At 39.9% G+C, this 17,068-nt stretch overlaps 1 protein-coding gene across 1 annotated transcript; it reads left to right on the top strand.

Moving 5' to 3' along the window:
* Positions 1-5,330: 5,330 nt before the first annotated feature.
* On the top strand, positions 5,331-15,836 carry mccc2 (methylcrotonyl-CoA carboxylase subunit 2). Its single transcript, XM_088293422.1, has 17 exons — positions 5,331-5,589; positions 5,921-5,987; positions 6,184-6,268; positions 6,441-6,542; positions 7,176-7,303; positions 7,616-7,728; positions 7,854-7,967; positions 8,619-8,683; positions 9,090-9,189; positions 9,261-9,356; positions 9,904-9,976; positions 10,834-10,910; positions 11,806-11,872; positions 12,668-12,824; positions 13,167-13,281; positions 13,642-13,727; positions 14,892-15,836. Exons 1-17 carry the CDS (start codon positions 5,458-5,460, stop codon positions 15,007-15,009), a joined length of 1,695 nt encoding a protein of 564 aa, XP_088149548.1. The 5' UTR covers positions 5,331-5,457; the 3' UTR covers positions 15,010-15,836.
* Positions 15,837-17,068: the final 1,232 nt, after the last annotated feature.

Below are 17,068 nucleotides of genomic sequence, written 5' to 3'. Positions count from 1 at the left end.
TAACATAGTTAAGTAGTGTCCTCCTATTTGAGAGGGGTAGTAATTGTAATGAATGAAATGAAACCCAAATGTTATCACAGTTATTGAAAATAATTTAAAAAAATCAAATAATGAATTGAGATCATAACAAAATGGGGGGAAAAATACAGAATATTTCTTCCCTGCATGATAAATTTTATTTTTTTCTTCTATTTTATTAAAGTATTTTCCTCTCTAGTGTTTCATTAATAGAAAATGTTAAAAATGCATGTGGGGAAAAAAATCAAAAGGAATAAAACTATTGGGGTTTACCTTCAAGCCTGCACTGGTTTGTGCCCCTGGAAGGGCAGCATTTCTCCTATACGTGTATTCGGGCACATAAAAAAAGTGTGTTTTGCTTTTGTTGAACTACTCCACACATTTTGGTTGGAGTGGACGATCCAAGTGAGGGCTGTGGAGGAGGATGATGATGCCACCATTACAGTGAATGATACTCCTGTTAGCACTCTCCAGCAGCAGGCCCTCCAGCGCAGCCCAAAAGGTGCTGCCGTCATGTGGAACGAGCCACCCCACTTTGCCGTGTTATATTAGAAGCTCTCTCGGGCGGTAAATTGATCACTTTGCTGGCAAAAATAATAGCAGGATTAAACGAATATGCTGGACTATTCAAAGATGATCAAACTGTGATACATGCAGCAGATGTGTAAAAAAAATATATATAAAATTATTTTTTTATGGGTTAGTGATTCAATTTTGAAACAATTTAGAAGCTTGTGTACATTTGGGACGGGGGTTGCGATGGCAGTCATGACGCTATGGAAGTTAATCGGCAACAGGTGTGTTGGTGGGGCGGCTGTCACGCTGCCATGATACAGAGAGGCCACTCGGCAAAATCCTGACATGTTCCCGAAATTCCCAATGGCCACCACAATCCTGTCAGTAATTGACATCTCGATTCCTGTAGAAACCTCTTTCACTTAACCTTTTTTTTTTTTGGCAGCGAAATGCCGTGCCATATTGTACATACAAGAAACTACCGCTGAATGTCCTTACTGTGTGTCCGTTTGATCTCTCCCATTTTTTCAGTGAGGGGCAGCACGGGCCTCCATAGACCGTTACCGTGGAAACGACATATTTTGTATGAGCGAGCCAATTTGTTTCCAATTAGGCTTTCTAGCATCAAGCCACGTGAAATTGAACGCAAGATCCTGAATTTTGATGTTTAAAAAGAAAGGAGTGTGTGTGACATTTCTGACAAAAAGTGATGCGAGGAATTTATTTCTACGTGTCAAGGCTGGACGATGATTAATTCATAACCATAATTAGGTTGTGCCCGTGAGTGGGGAGGAGGGCGCCGCTCTCAGCAGCGCTTTGATAGCTTTCATTTAAGGCTGTGTCGGCCAGTCATAACTTCTTTCAGTTGGAAAATGAGCGTCATTATCGCTTTATAAAAGTAGATGGAGGAGAAAGTTTGTGTCTTGGGGCTCGTTTTGTGCTCGTGTGTCTATGTGTGTTCTGGTTTTCAGCACCATGTGTGGACAAAACTTTGTTTACAGTTATGCGAACCTCGCAGTGTCGGTACAAAAAAATAGGCGGATGTACAAGTTTTCACTATTTGAGTACTCATTGATACCAGAAGTACTCTTGATTTGGGCTGTTAACTCAGGAGATTAATTTGAAAAACATTTTAACGCAATTAAATATTTTAACTCTGTTAACTCCGTTTTATGTACTTCAATAATAATTTGCATACTTTGCAAAACCAAATTCAAATACTTTACCATATTAGCTGTACATCATTAGCACACCTCATCTCAGGACAAAACACCCTGCTCAAGTTACCACTTGGCCTTAAAAAACAGAACGCTGGAGTGTGGTGCTTGTGGGCAGAATTAAACGTACTGCATTCTCATGTTTTGAGAATTGTGTGGAAAAAAATGCCAGTAAAGATGACTCATTTTAGAGCTATTTTGCACCAATTACAAAATATTCACGTAAGTATTGATTACAAGCTGCACAAAAAAATAGTAGTTGAAGAATATGATTAATCGCAATTAATTATGGAATTTTTTGCGATTAATTAGTTAAGAAATGTAATCACTTGACAGCACTACTTTTGATAAATAACATTTTATTTAACAATTAATAAAAAAAAATACAAACAAAGACTTTTCGTGGCAAAGAGGATGATCATTCGCAGATGTGTCAAACCTTGTTTTGCCTTAAGTATCAGTGACTAGGATTGGCATCCTCCACGCGAACCCGCTATGTTAGAATATCGGCCTGATACTAATATCTGGTCTCATTACTCGCCCATCCCTAATTTGTATAAAAGCAAATCAGAAGAAACATTTTCAGAATAGACAAAATGATGTCGACAGTACAACCATGAGTGATTAATTTTGATGTACTTTTTTTTTATGTGGTAAATGGTCTTCATTTGTAGGTAGAACTTTTCCGTCTTTTTCAACATCACTTCATTGAGACAGACACACAATGGTTAATGGAATTTATTATTCATGATTTTATTGTGCTTGGAAGCACTGTTGTAGTCCTATTTTGAGATTGGTAGTATTTCAGTGATGTGACCATTAATGGAATGAAACTGAGTCTGAGTATTGCAAAAAATATTCCTCTACATGTGGGTCTCACAACACGCACACACAGACAGAAGAAAGAAAATCATATAGCTGAGAATTTAAAACTGTCATTTGTTAGACATTTCCTAAGCATTAATTTCATGTTCACCCGGTCTATTGTATGAGGCACTCTCCGGCTCCCTATTCCGACTGGCAGCTTTTCATGTCTCTACTGTACATCATTCTGTCACTCCACCGCCACGGTTGGCGAGGAGGCGGTCAGAGGTCACCGCAAAGTAGAGCGAGCCGGATGGGCGAGAGCGGAGGATCGTACGTTTCCTAAGAAAACAGGAGCAGCCCGTTGGAGTGGAGGTCACGGGTGCGCCGGCCCAGCGTTGGAGGAGGAATGAAGTGAACTAAAAGCTCTCGTTTGGAATGCTCTTCAGCACCACTCTGACAAATGGACGTAGCCTCTCCACGCGGCGCTTGGGTCAGAAAGGATGCTTTTTGCAGCTTTTAAGCCGACGCTGATTTCCATTTAAAAACCTCTTTAGTTCGCGTTTCTAAATGAGAAACAGCGCGTGTGTTGAAGTGTTACTTACCGTTGCCTGCAATTTCCTTACAAAGGACTCCTTTTGTTTGAATCCACAAGTGGGTATTAATAGTGAGCCGCATATGCTAAGTTGAATTCAAACAGTTGAGCCTGCTTTATTTACAGCCATCATCATCCTTATCTCTGACTATAATGATGACAACCGTTATAGAAAATGGATGGATGGTTGAGTTAGAGGCCCTGCATGTCAGTTTTTCACTACCCACATTGTCTTTTATTTTGAATTGATAGCATGTAATCAATATTCAAACAAATGTCTACGTTTTCCACTTTTCTAATGCATTTTAATCATACACAGTGGGCCCTGTGATGTTTTCATACCATTTATAGCATTTATTTTTTTGAAGTATTCAAACACTTTAAAATAATACAAACAAGAGAGCAAGCACAATAAATAAGACTAAACTACTGTACATGCAGTGTAACAGTGTCCTGATTTCTGTATTTACAGTAAACCGGGGATCATCAATGTGATGTCACCAAGGACCCCATGAGTAGCCTACGGGCCTGTACTAAAAATTGCTTATCAGTGATTAGTCATTGTAATTTTCGAGGAATGTTGATGGTCTGATCGTTTGAGAAGATAAACAATGGCGCAAATGTTTCCCAATTATTGTGAGAAATCAATAACATGATCACTGTCTTCACGTAAATGAATATCAAATATCAATCAAACATACATACGTATAATACTATTATTAAAGTTAATTTGTGCATTTTCTGATTTCAGAAGTGTGTGTCAAACCAGTCTCAGTTTCAAAAAGGTTGGCGACACCTGAAGTACACACTAAATTAATAAACAAAATACATCATCTCACAATATACATCAATAATCATGCTGGAAGATGAACAATATTAAATGAAACTACAGCCGTTGTGCCCTGTAGGTGTAAAAAGCAGGATGGGAACGCATTGAGATATTCAATAATCTCATTAGCTGTTTATCAAGTTGCTGTCGTGTTAGTTTTTAAATCCTAGAGATCTCATGAAACGTCGTCTTTTTTTCCAATTCAAAGTATGCATAAACCAAGAACACACGGAATGTCCGAATGTGTTTCTCTGCTAGCTTAAATCAAGGATGTGTCGTTTAGAGACTTGTCAAGACTTGGCTGGGAAAATATCCCAAGACACAATAAAGGGATTTCTGATTCTGATTTTGTGTTGCTAAAATGGCTGAGGAGAGGATTCACATTTGTAAGTCCCCCCCCCCCCTCGTTCATCAGAAGTCAACGAGTACATAACTGCCCAAATGACAAAGAGACTAGTGTTTTTAGGAAGCACATTATTGAGTCTCTGCTCTAAGGAAGACTATACTTGTCTTGTTCTCCAGACTCTGTATTCTTGATATTGAGGATTTTTTTTTTCTCATCAGCAAAAATATGGCTAAACTTGAAATACTTTGTTTTCATTTCTTTGAAATTGAGTGTCAAACAATAGTGTGTCGCCATATAGTGGCCAACAGGAGACTTAAATGCAAAATAAACGTCAAAATCGAGTTATAACTTGAACAAAAAAAATTGAGAAATAGGAGTGCAAACCCGGAAATTGTGATGGAGGGGTTTACTCTATATTTAGCGGCCATTTTAAATGTATTGAAGCGGAGGGAAGAATTTTTTTTAACCACAAATTTCTTGAAAAAACGGGTCACCCCCCCGCCCCAAAAAATACAATAAAGCACATTCACTCACAATAAAGCACATTCACTCATGCGCACAACAACGCACACGCATGCAAACTCACACGCAAACATACAATATATTCATAAATATTTTTTGAAATACTGGGGAAAAAAACTGAGAATAGGTGAATCCCCGGGTCCTTTGAGTATTCAGAGGTCCGCTGTAATTAGTTTACAGGTACGTGATGATTGTTGTTTGTATTTGCTCTCTCAGTGGCACAAAGTTTTTTAAGGTACTGCATCTCCATCTGCTGGTAAAATATAAAAATGCAATCCTCAATTCCATTTATTTCAATAAGGAAAACGTATTTTAAATATGCGTTTTTGAGAAACTAACGTAGTCATGAGACAAATTAAATTAAGTGTATCTCAAGGTACCATTGTATATACCGATGATTGATATAATCTTTAAATTTACACTTTATTTTTGTATTTCAAAGCGGCGACTGAATAAACGGCACCATACCGCCACCAGGGGGCGGTATGAGTTTCCATTGGCACTGAGAGCAACCGGAAAGCAAGACCGCTGCTAGGCTAGGCTAGTAAGGAGTAAATAAAAAACACAACAACAACAATAACTTCCCCTTGAGTCAAAACCTGGCCTCAACATGCTTCTCCAGACGGTCAAGCCGCTGTTGCTCCGGTGCAGGAGCCTCCCACTAGCAAGGACGAGGTCGTATTACGGTGACAAAGTCGCCCGACTCGGCTCCCAGCCTGACAAACACTCCGCCGACTATCAGGTCAGCTACATGCTATCGTCAATTGGTTAGCTGCAACCTTGCTAATGTTCAAGAGCAGCTACACGTCCTGGATCAGTTCAAAATGTTTGACTGACGTGCGAAAAGAAAACCCTAACCCTAAACCATTTATTGTGAATATATGTGATTTTTCATTTGTATTTCTTTTAATAAAACGTATGCTGTTTGGTTGACGATAATCATGATGTTATTATTTTTTTTTAATACCATCTCTTATATGTAGTTTGGTGTGCTTGTATTACAATATTTGCCCACTTTTTAATACTGCACGATCCATATGACTCAAAATACAAATGTAATTTATATCTTCCAGGAGAATTATGAGCGGATGCAAGCTCTTGTTGATGAATTGACAAGCAGGACAGAGAAGATTAAATTAGGTGGGTAGGAATGAGTTATAACGTTTGTAGTTGATTGTACTATGGTACTACGATGCTTGTAATGTCAAATATATTTATTAGCGAGTAGTTGTTCATTTATGTCATCACTGCATAATGACGAATGCGGGGAACGACTTACAGTATCTTCACGTCACCCAAAAGTTGTTCAGGTTTGATTCTGTTGTTCTGATTGCAGGTGGGGGAGAAAAACCCAGAAAACTTCATACTTCCCGTGGTAAACTCTTACCCAGAGAACGCATCGACAGACTCCTGGATCCAGGGTACTACTCGATATGCTTATATTCTTGCTTTTCGTACACTCTCTAAAATCAAGGCATTGTGAGACACAAATATTTCAATATACATGAAATCTTTACACATGTAACTTTACTCCTGATAATTTCTACTTTATGCTTAGTGTTTGCCTAATGATGTTGACTGGTTGTTCTGCAGGACCCCTTTTTTAGAATTTTCTCAGTTTGCGGCGTACGAGTTGTATGGAAAAGAGGAAGTGCCTGCAGGCGGGATGATTACTGGGATTGGACGGGTGTCTGGGTAAGTCTGTTGTGTTAATGAACAATTTCAGGCCAACATCAAATCTTTCTTTTTTTTCAGTAAAATTATTGAAAAGGTTGTGTTTCAACCGCTAAATTGTTTAACAGTGAACAGTTGCTTTGAATTCTTCCAGTTAGATTTTAGCCCAAATCGTACCACTGAGACTACGCAGGTCAAATTGTTTAATGACATACATTTAACCACATATCATGGTCGAGCTTCACTCTTAGTCTCGTTGGATCTCAGCGTTGCATTCAAAACAGTCAAAAAGTGGACCTCAGTTCTTCATTGGTGTAATCATCCTTAAAAGTCAGGAATTATTTTGTGTCGGTGCTTAACTTTCAAACTAAGCAGACAAATATTACATTTGGAGTACACCAAGGCTCCATTCTGAGGACTCTTCTTTTTAACATCTATATGCTTCAACTTCAACAAGCCCCCCCATACAAACAGTCTGTAAATTAATTGATTACTTAATTTAATGAATTTAAAAACTTTATTTTTCTATATTTACTAATAATCATGTAATTACACTAAGTGCATCTGGGCTTTTGAATGGATAAAAATATACATGAACTTTTCTCATTTCATGCCACATGGGTCAAATAAATGCTGTTTATTTTTCTTAACCAGGGTAGAATGTGTCATTGTTGCCAATGATGCCACAGTCAAAGGTGGAACGTACTACCCTGTTACAGTCAAGAAGCATCTTCGTGCACAAGAAATCGCCCAGCAGAACCATTTGCCATGCATCTACTTAGGTAAGTTTGGAATCTCATTAAAGGTTGGAGCAAGTGCAAATGAAATGTCTCATCTCCCACATGGGCCCAACAACGGCGTAGCTCAGTGGTAGAGTGGCCTCAAAACATCAAGAAAATGAGAGATTTTTCTTAATCCGTCGTCGGGCGTGTGGGTGTGGTTCCTCGACTGTAATTTGTTTGCAATTGTCAAGTCCAATTGTGTTAGGAGGGCTCGAGTCAGTTTTCAGTGATGCCCTAGATGAAAACAATTCTTTTTCAAACTGTCTGTGTCTGCGTATTTTGCTCACGATATGATGTTCTTGATTGCTTCAGTGGATTCAGGAGGCGCCAATCTTCCCAGGCAGGCAGACGTTTTTCCCGACAGAGATCACTTTGGTCGTATTTTCTACAACCAGGCCAGGCTGTCATCAGAGGGAATAGCACAGGTAACACTGCAGCTCGTCCCTGATGTTATAGAAAATGTTTCACTTCCAAAAAGTTTTTTTTTTCCCGAGGCCCACCTTCATGAATACCTCTTTTGAAAATGCTGTCTTTTATCTTTTCCCCTGAGATTGCCGTTGTGATGGGCTCCTGCACTGCTGGCGGAGCGTATGTCCCTGCCATGGCAGATGAAAGCATCATCGTCAAGAAGCAAGGAACTATTTTCCTTGGTGGACCTCCACTGGTACTTTGGGTTTTCTTTTCAATGACAAAAATTTCAGGTGTAATGATTGTCATTGTCAGATAGACTTTAATGGTCACTAGTTCAAATGACAGGCTGTGATTTGTTGCTCGCGGAGGTGGGCAATTCACTACATTTTATCGGTCCGTCATTCGTCAGGTGCCTGGGTACCCATCCATCATCATCAGTCCGTCATTATTTCAAGCTGAACAACACGATAATTGTCAGTGTGTCATGTTATTTTAACCGCGCTTTCGTTATATTGGCTTATACGGTCTTACCCAAGTCTGGTCCTCGATATCCCTTATCCAACCTGTTTTAGTTGCATCCTTACTGCACCACACCCAATTCAAATTATCAGTGTTGTTATCAGGATTTTGCAAACCCTGCTAACGAGCTAGTCATTTGAATGATGTGTGTTGGAATAGGGATCCACCTTAAACAGGCTGGGTGGGAGCTCCTAAGGGCCGAGCATATCTCTTCTAATACATGTTCTATTGTGTCTTTGCGGCATACCGCCACCTAGTGTACATATGTAGTCAATGCAGTCCACTCAGTCAATGATGGACTGACAGACCTTCCATCAGTCTGACGGAATGCTCACGTCTGGTTGCTGGTACTTAGTAAGTAATGCCTTTGCTTGTGTGTTCTCAGGTCAAAGCTGCTACTGGAGAGCAAGTTTCTGCTGAGGACCTCGGAGGTGCCGATCTTCACTGCAGGTTTGAAAACGTGACTTTTTATTTACATCATGTGTGCATTTGCGATGCCAGGTTAGAACATGCTCTAATTATGGTAACATTTCATTGAAGTCCCAGAAATCCAGGTTTAATATTGTGTCCGCTGTGGTTATATTTTCAGTGCCATGAAAAATGACGTTTATTAATATATTTCCTACACAAGTTAACTCAATGTGATTCTCATAATTAAAAGTGCAACATTCAAAAGCATTTACAAAACAAAATAGTTAAAATATTTAAAAGCATTGTATAGAAATAAAAAGTAATCTACTAAAATGACTATTAGAACAGACAATGCACATTACACATTGTGTGCCACTGCTATTTGTTTTATTGCAGAAATGATGCACATTCCACTGTGAAATCCCTTTCTTATCTTATTTGACAGGAAATCCGGTGTGACGGACCATTACGCTTTAGATGATAACCACGCTCTTCATTTAGCCCGAAAGGCCGTACGCAGCCTCAATTACAAGAAAAATCTTGATGTAAGTCCAGATAACGTATGTTGTGTGGTGTGTGAGACAAGTTGTTGATGTTGTGTTGTTGTGTCTTTCAGGTTACTACGGAGCCCACCGAAGCTCCTCTTTACCCTGCCGACGAACTATACGGCATCGTTGGAGACAATCTCAAACGGAACTTTGATGTCAGAGAGGTACATTCAGATTTAAGTTGGTGTTGTTTTCTGCCATGTCCGTGAGCATTTTAATTTTTATTCCAATCCCAAAAAGGACCATTTCTTTTGTGAAGAATCATTGTGTTGAATGCATTATACCGCACAAAAGAACCAAATCACACATTTTACGAGTAAAAGAGTGATGGGGTGCATATTTGTGTCACAGCAGTGCCCAGGAAGCATAATGAGCTCCTCTCCACCAACCAGTCCCAATTCCCAGAATTTAGGTTTCTAGCTTCAGCATTCAAACCTTTAACTGCACATCTCCCAAACCAAGTCTTTAACTACCACGGGTGGTCTCCTTTACAATTTCTTTTTTTTTTTTTTGGATGAATTGTTCATGATTTGCCAAAATGGTGTTTACTGTGATATAAATTGAATTGAGTTCACTGCAGTGCTCGCTAGTCAAAGCAAAAAAAAAAAAAGAAAGAAAAGAAAGCCTTGAAACTGCAAGTCAAACCTGAATCTCTTTCGTCTGCATTTTGATCTCTGGGCATGTACACACAATGTGTTTTTTGGCTTATAGGTCATTGCCAGAATTGTTGATGGGAGTAAATTTGATGAATTCAAGGCGTTCTATGGAGACACGCTTGTGACAGGTACGTTCATTAAGAAAATTAAACAAAAGAGATAGTTTAAGTCATCGTACTTTATTATATCTATGAGGGGCTAGTGATCGTGTAGTGTTACACTTGCCTGAATTCCATGCTGCCAATTTCAGACGGTGTTCAGGCTGAAGGATTTTGAAAAATAATCCATTTATAATTCCCCACCCCCTCGATATTGTGATTGCGATTTTATATGAGATAATTTATTCAAGGTCGTCTTCCCCTGTATTTTATTATTATTTTTTTGGGAATAAACACATGATACATAATACCGTATTTTCCGGACTATAAGCCCCTATTTTTTTCCTAGATTTTGAACCATGCGACTAATACAAAGGTGCAGCTTTTCTGTGGCTGTTTCTTTCACCGGTAAGGGCGCTCTATAGTTCAGAAAATACACTAAAAAAATCTTGATTTTTTTTTTTTTTTTCTTGGGTCTGTTCTAATTAGAAAAGTTGTTGCTGTGTTAAAAGGCACAGTTTTAAGAATCTTTCTATGTACCTTCATGTGCATTCACAGTACAAAATCGTTCTGTACATGCGTTTTAAGCGCTGACCTTCGCTAGACACTAAATAAATGCAGAGCTGGGCACTTGACCCTTTTTTGCCGGACAGTCCCCCTCCGGCCTCGACTCGCCAGCTTTATTCATCAAAATTGTCAGCCCCCGCACCGTTCCGTGGTTTGTGGTCGATTAATTATTCAGCCCTAGTTTCCCACTCAGTGACCGTTTGAGTGAAAAAGAAGAACGTTAGAGAAGATGGATGGATGAAAGGATACCTCTATGAGAGGAATTATGTCTTTTCATGAACTCTACAGCCTGTCATATGACTGTAAATATTTCCTTGCAGGTTTTTCCAGAATTTTTGGTTACCCTGTCGGAATAATCGGCAACAACGGAGTGCTGTTTTCAGAATCTGCAAAAAAGGTAAAATATTATTTGTAAATTGTTTAGTGGGCTCAGCGGCTCGGTCATGTGAAAGTTTTTCAAAGAGTGAGACCGCAGTGTTCTTGAAGTGTCAAGGACTTAAACGCATTAGCCGAGTAAGCCCCCTCCCTTGGGGATATGTGCTGCTTCCAACAATGAATACCAATATTCCTCTCACGAGAGTGCCTCGTCCTAATAGATGATTTGTTCTGACCCTTCTTAGTGGAGGGTCCGCTACAATAAGCTCTCTAATTGCGTTTGTCTGGGCCCACTCCTGAGCCGCCCGAATACTATCGTAATAGCGTTGCATTTGAAAGCCACGGACCATTTTCATTCAACATCGCTCACTTAATTTGCCAAGCTGTTCTGCCGTGAACAGAGCTGAACTGCGACCGCCCTTTAAATTGACGAGGTGTTGAATGTGTCATTATAGACACGTACGCTTTGCACAATTGGCATTCGATTTGAGGGGGGGTGTGGGAAATCTGATTCATTTTCCCGTCTCAGTGTGAAAGTGCGAACATTGGGTGTTTTATCAGCGTGATTGCTGCTGTACGCGACGGGCACGGTGCCTCAAATGTGCTCGCCAAGCACATCCGAGGAAAATCAATACCGCGCCCGCATTTGGAGAGGCGCTGTCATCGCCGAAAACGCAGGCAGCTTTCTGCGTTGCTAAATGCTCCGCTCAGAGTTGTTTGTGTTTTTGCGAAAGTGAAACGCTGCAATGAAAACCATTTGATCCGTGCTTTTGGACAGTGACGTGACTAATAATTAGTCTCCCGCTTTGTTAACACATTCTAATTAGAAGAGAACCTCTAAACAAAGAAACTAAGTGCACGTCTGGACACTTCTTTTGTGAATTTACTCCATCCACTTATCTTTTTTTTCATTTTAGGGCACTCATTTTATCGAGTTATGTTGTCAGCGAAACATTCCACTTATTTTCCTACAAAACATAACAGGTGAGTGGGAACTTACTGGTGGGTTTTCATAAGTGTCTGTGTACAAAAAAACACATCGCTCGCATTGCGCAAAATTCTCTGATCCCTAAAACAAAACAAAAAAATTGCATGTTTATTCAGCCATTAGCATTGCAACGGGGAAGAGAGCAAGCCATTTGCTCAATAATTTGTACAAAAAAAAATAAAAAACAGACCTAAAATTTGGACATAGGTGTTTTATACCTAAAAAGGTGCAAATAAATATTGTTAAATTTATAAGGCACATTTTCTGTGTGCTTGTGCATGTGTGTGTGTTTGTGTGCGCAGGTGTGTGTGCGTGTGTTTGAGCGAGGAAAAAATATTTTTTAGGAAATAAGTCATATGTGAAGCTTGAAATTTTCAAGAAAAAATATTTTATAGGAAAAAATGTAATTGAAAAAAACTAATTTTTTATCAAAAAAAGTAATCTTTCATGAAAAAAGGTAACTCATCAGGAAAGCTGGGCAAAAATTTTATTTTTAAAGTATAAAACGATTGCATTATTATTATCAAGAAATAAAATAGTAAGAAAAAGAAAAAAAACAACGGAATGAAGTTTTTTATTTTTCAGATCATGTAAAAAGTTTCCTCTTTTTAAGAAGAAAAAAACCCCGAAAACAAATAAATCAATTTCTACAAAAACAATGTTGTATCATACCACAAAAAAAACAAACACAAAAGTCCGTCAGATTTTGAATTCTTGACATATATATCTTCTTATTACTTTGTAGCGAGGCGTCCACTGACTTAGAAGTCGACATGTGCCTTCCCTGCCAGGTTTCATGGTGGGCAGAGAATATGAAGCGGGAGGTATCGCCAAGGACGGCGCTAAGATGGTCACTGCTGTTGCCTGCGCTAATGTACCCAAGATGACTGTCATCATCGGCGGCTCTTACGGTGCAGGCAACTATGGGATGTGCGGTCGAGCCTACAGGTAAGACGATTTTGGATTGTTGTGCCATAACTCGCAGCAGCACAAATGGATGGAAGTGCAAACTCTCTGAGCCAGACTGGCTGATTTCAAATTCAGTTGGATAACAGAAAATAACTATAATTTGTGTTGTTAGAAGATGAACTACTCGTGCTTTGTTAGGTCTTTGTTGATGTTTCTTTGCAGTCTAGCAACTGTGCTTTCAGGCTTGCCTTGCTGGTAATTTTTCCACCAGGCTTTCTAAAACCACTTTTTCTGTCCCCCCCCCCCCCCCCCCCACCCATTCCTGTCATCAACATTGGCACATTCAAAACATGCTGACTGAGTGACTGTCTACGTCCACAGCCCCCGATTCCTCTACATGTGGCCAAATTCCAGGATCTCCGTCATGGGCGGAGAACAGGCCGCCACCGTCCTGGCCACCATCACCAAGGATCAGCGAGCCAGAGAGGGAAAAGAGGTAACAAAAGGCGAGCGTTAGCGACACAGGATATCGTGCCAAAAGCATAAACATAATGCCTTGACACCTTTTATTTAAATGTCACCATTACACCATTACTTAATGTCGTAATGATTCTGATTAGTGCTGTCGTTGGCTGCAATTAAAAGGTGTTAGATGTCCTGTGGGGGATGTGTCGAGAGTTTTAATAGCTGCAAAATGACACCTCAGCTTGGTACTGATGATTTGATATTATATAATGTGAACACAACGAGGGGATACATGAAAACTTAATGTGCACATTGTTTTCAAAATTGGTGCTTTTTTTATTCAACTCTAGAACACTTAGCCACAATCTTATCATTTTTGACCTCTCAAAAGTTCACAGCAGAGCAGGAAGCTGCCATGAAGGAACCAATAGTGCGGCGATTTGAAGAAGAAGGAAGTCCATACTACTCCAGTGCCAGGTAACGTTCATGTTGTGTTGTACGTGAGGCCAATTTTCAGTTTCATTGGTACCCCCAGAGTAGGATGTAATCTGTCAGTCATTCTCCGATTTGTTGTATTTAATAACTAGCGTGGTCATAGGAAATAGAGTAAACTTCGCTCCAGCACAGAGCTGCTATTCCAGACCACCCCCGCAAGAAGTGAAATCTGTGATTTAGGAATACCCTATTTAAATACTCTCAAGGCATATTTTTATAGCGTTTCTGGCACTTATTTTTCTCCAGGCCTTTGAACACACTTTCAGATAATACAAATAAGAAGCACACTTAAAAACTTTTCATGTTTGAGAGAACGAGCGAGCAATAGATGAGACAAATATTGTACAATGTTGTTTATGATTATACATATTCCTCTCTGTGTTTGCATTGAACAAACTTACATTTTGTTTTCCCAATTTAACAATATTATCTCACAATATACATCATAAACATGCCCAAAGATATACATTATGAAATAAACTCACAGCGCTTGTTGTCTGTAGGCATAAAAAGCAGGATGGGAGAGGATTGAGTCAGACGTATAATCTCTTTAGTAAAAAATTAAGCTAAGCCTGAAATAGTTCCTGTTTTCAGTGTTCATCTTTGAAATTTAGTGTCAAACACACAAGTGTGCCATCTACTGGCTGACGGTGCAATTACACTCATTAACAGTAAATTGCAAAGAAAGAACGATTAAACTGTAGCCGTCATGTTTTGATAGTTGTGGGCTGCGCGTTTAATAGCTTTAATGGGGACTCGCTCAAGGGCATGTCGTATCTAGCTATCTTTCACTGTTGATTTATGAAAATATTTAATTAGATATATGAATTACAAACTACACTCTGGAGCTTCCACTTTTGATCGACTTGCTTTGAAATTAGGTGATCTAAAGTCTACACCCCCCTGTTCAAAATTTACCATTAATGTGACTTATAACCTGCACCAACTCCATTGGGGGGGGCGGGGGGGGGGTCATTTTGAGAGGGGAAAAATTAAACAACTGCGATAATGTGGTTGCACTGGTGTGCACACCCTCTTCGAACTGGGGATGTGGCTGTGTGTGGTGTCGACCTTTTCTATGCAGTTTTCATCAGTAACTATCAGAGTAGTTTTCATATTATGACGCTTCATGTTTCCCCCTCTCAGGCTGTGGGATGACGGAATTATTGATCCTGCTGACACTCGCCTGGTGTTGGGCCTGAGTCTGAGTGCCGCACTTAACGCACCAACGAAGAAGACCCGTTTCGGAGTGTTCCGAATGTGACACGTCCAGTCTGGACCTGTACATATTCGCCGTAGTTCTTTTCGTTTCGTGTTCTGTGTCACGCAAAAACAGGAGAACAAGCACAGTATCAGAATATTGTTTATATTTTGGTGATTGGATTATGTACTGACAGGATATTAAGGGGCAGTGAAAACTTGTGCCTTAACTGTTACAATTTGTAAATGATTGTCTATTAAATATTATAAATTGTCTAAACAAAATAAGAGACTCAGAAGAATTTTCTTAAGGAGCATCACTAGTTACATTTTGATGGATTATCACAAGGAGGCACTGTTGAGCCATTAACATTTTTCTAGAGCAAACCTGTGCGATTAAAAGTGTTTGAAGGTTTTGAGTATTGACTGGTATAGTTGCACTGCCGAAATTTGTAAACAGATGTCTGGAGAACAGCGAGCCATGTGGGTTTATTTTTTTCTTCAGTGCCAAGTATCTGTTCTGTCTCAATTTCCAAATAGTGCAAATATTGTGTCCTGACAGGAACGAATCGGATGGCATGATGCTGCATGCGGAACGCAGGGGATATGTAGCAAAGCTTTCTCCTCACATGGCCAGTTTATTTGTTGAACTTGACATGATAGCGTCACAGTAATGACTCTTTTTTTTTTTTTTCACAACGTAACATTTGATGCAGCACTGCATTTCTGTTAGAAACTCCAGAGGCTGCTGGTTCCGCGGCTGCACTCTGACGCTGTTGACAGCAGAAATAACTCAGACCCCATGGTGTGCGCGTGCGTGTGCGTGTAGTCGTGTGAGTGAGAATGCCACCCACACACCGCCTCCTCTAGCATCTGCACCAGTTTTTAAAGCCTTTTTACTGACCATCCGCTGTTCCTCTTCCATCAAATAACCCTGAAGGGGGGGGGGCATCGAAAATGGATGAAGCTGAAAAGTTTCAAATCGAAGGAAATTTCAAAAGTTCACAAATTTGAAAGAAAAAAACAAATCCTTGTGTGTGTGTGTGTGTCACATGCTTTTGCTAATCTCTCCCTCTCCCTGAAAGTGAAAATGTTTACTCTTGTGTGAAATTTGCCTCACTCAATCTTGCCCCCGGGTGATTTTTATACTGAAGTGGTTCACCTAGCTGTCTCGCTTGCCCTGTGATAAACAGGTGACACATCCAGAGTGGAGTTCTCAACCCAAGTCATTCCCTGCAGTCACACAGAACAGGATAAGTGGTATAGAAAATGGATGGCTGGAGTTTGAGTTCTATCTCCGTCGACCCATGATTCACCCCTCCATTTCTTTCTTTCTTTATTTTTTTGCTGGCAAGTTTTTGCAGAATCCTACTGACAGAAGAGCGATTACAGAACAGCACCATTTACCAAATCCGAGACGAATCCTAGCCCGATTCTTACAGTTCCTTCTCTGGCCATTACTTCATCCTTCCGCTAAGTTTTAATCACCCGAGAGACGGACCGAGCAGCGTCTTTCATCCTTAGCCGAGAAATGTGCTCATATTTGCTTGCTAAGTGTTCAGTGTCATGTTTAATAGATGCCCCTCGGTTCAGCGGCTTGTTCGCTCCCTGACAGAATCTGCTAAGGACAATTATGACTCATAGTGAAGTCACCCAGCAGCAGCAGCCTAAAAATAATCCCGCCTGCAATTCAGAGTCGGTGTCCACTTCTTAGAGAACGCGTGATTGTTGTTCAGTACTCTGACCTGTGGTGTTTCACACCAACGGAGTCTGCTCTCACCTTATCAAATTCTCATCATTTGCTACATTGGTGCTCGACATAAACACATACTGATAATCATACCAAATTTCAGAATTTTCCCAGCTTTGGATCCAATTTCGATTTGTTAATGCAATACATCACCCTCGGATCGATCCATTCGTGGATATGCATTTAATAATGAGCATCACTCATATTCAGATTTTGGCTATTTGCAGGCAGGCCTAATTACGAGTCCAAGTTATACATGAGTGATGATGCAGAAGTGATGGTGTTTGGTCCCAGTGGCCCTTGTATTTCTCATCTTGCTGATTTTGGTCCCCTGGCTCCTTATCTATAGCCAACAGTCTCAAACTTAAGTCTT

This window comes from Idiotropiscis lumnitzeri, chromosome 1, assembly GCF_059441095.1.
Source record: "Idiotropiscis lumnitzeri isolate Australia: NSW breed Sydney's pygmy pipehorse chromosome 1, RoL_Ilum_1.0, whole genome shotgun sequence".
NCBI lineage: Eukaryota > Metazoa > Chordata > Actinopteri > Syngnathiformes > Syngnathidae > Idiotropiscis > Idiotropiscis lumnitzeri.
Note: the sequence above shows the minus strand (reverse complement) of the source record. Positions and strands in the feature narration are given on the sequence as shown.

Excerpts from the sequence above, each read along its gene's own strand:
- mccc2 (XM_088293422.1), top strand. The coding sequence starts at position 5,458 with ATGCTTCTCCAGACGGTCAAGCCGCTGTTGCTCCGGTGCAGGAGCCTC. Across the intron at positions 7,304-7,615 it reads TTTGCCATGCATCTACTTAG|TGGATTCAGGAGGCGCCAAT; the intron begins GTAAGTTTGGAA and ends TGATTGCTTCAG. Across the intron at positions 9,977-10,833 it reads TGGAGACACGCTTGTGACAG|GTTTTTCCAGAATTTTTGGT; the intron begins GTACGTTCATTA and ends ATTTCCTTGCAG.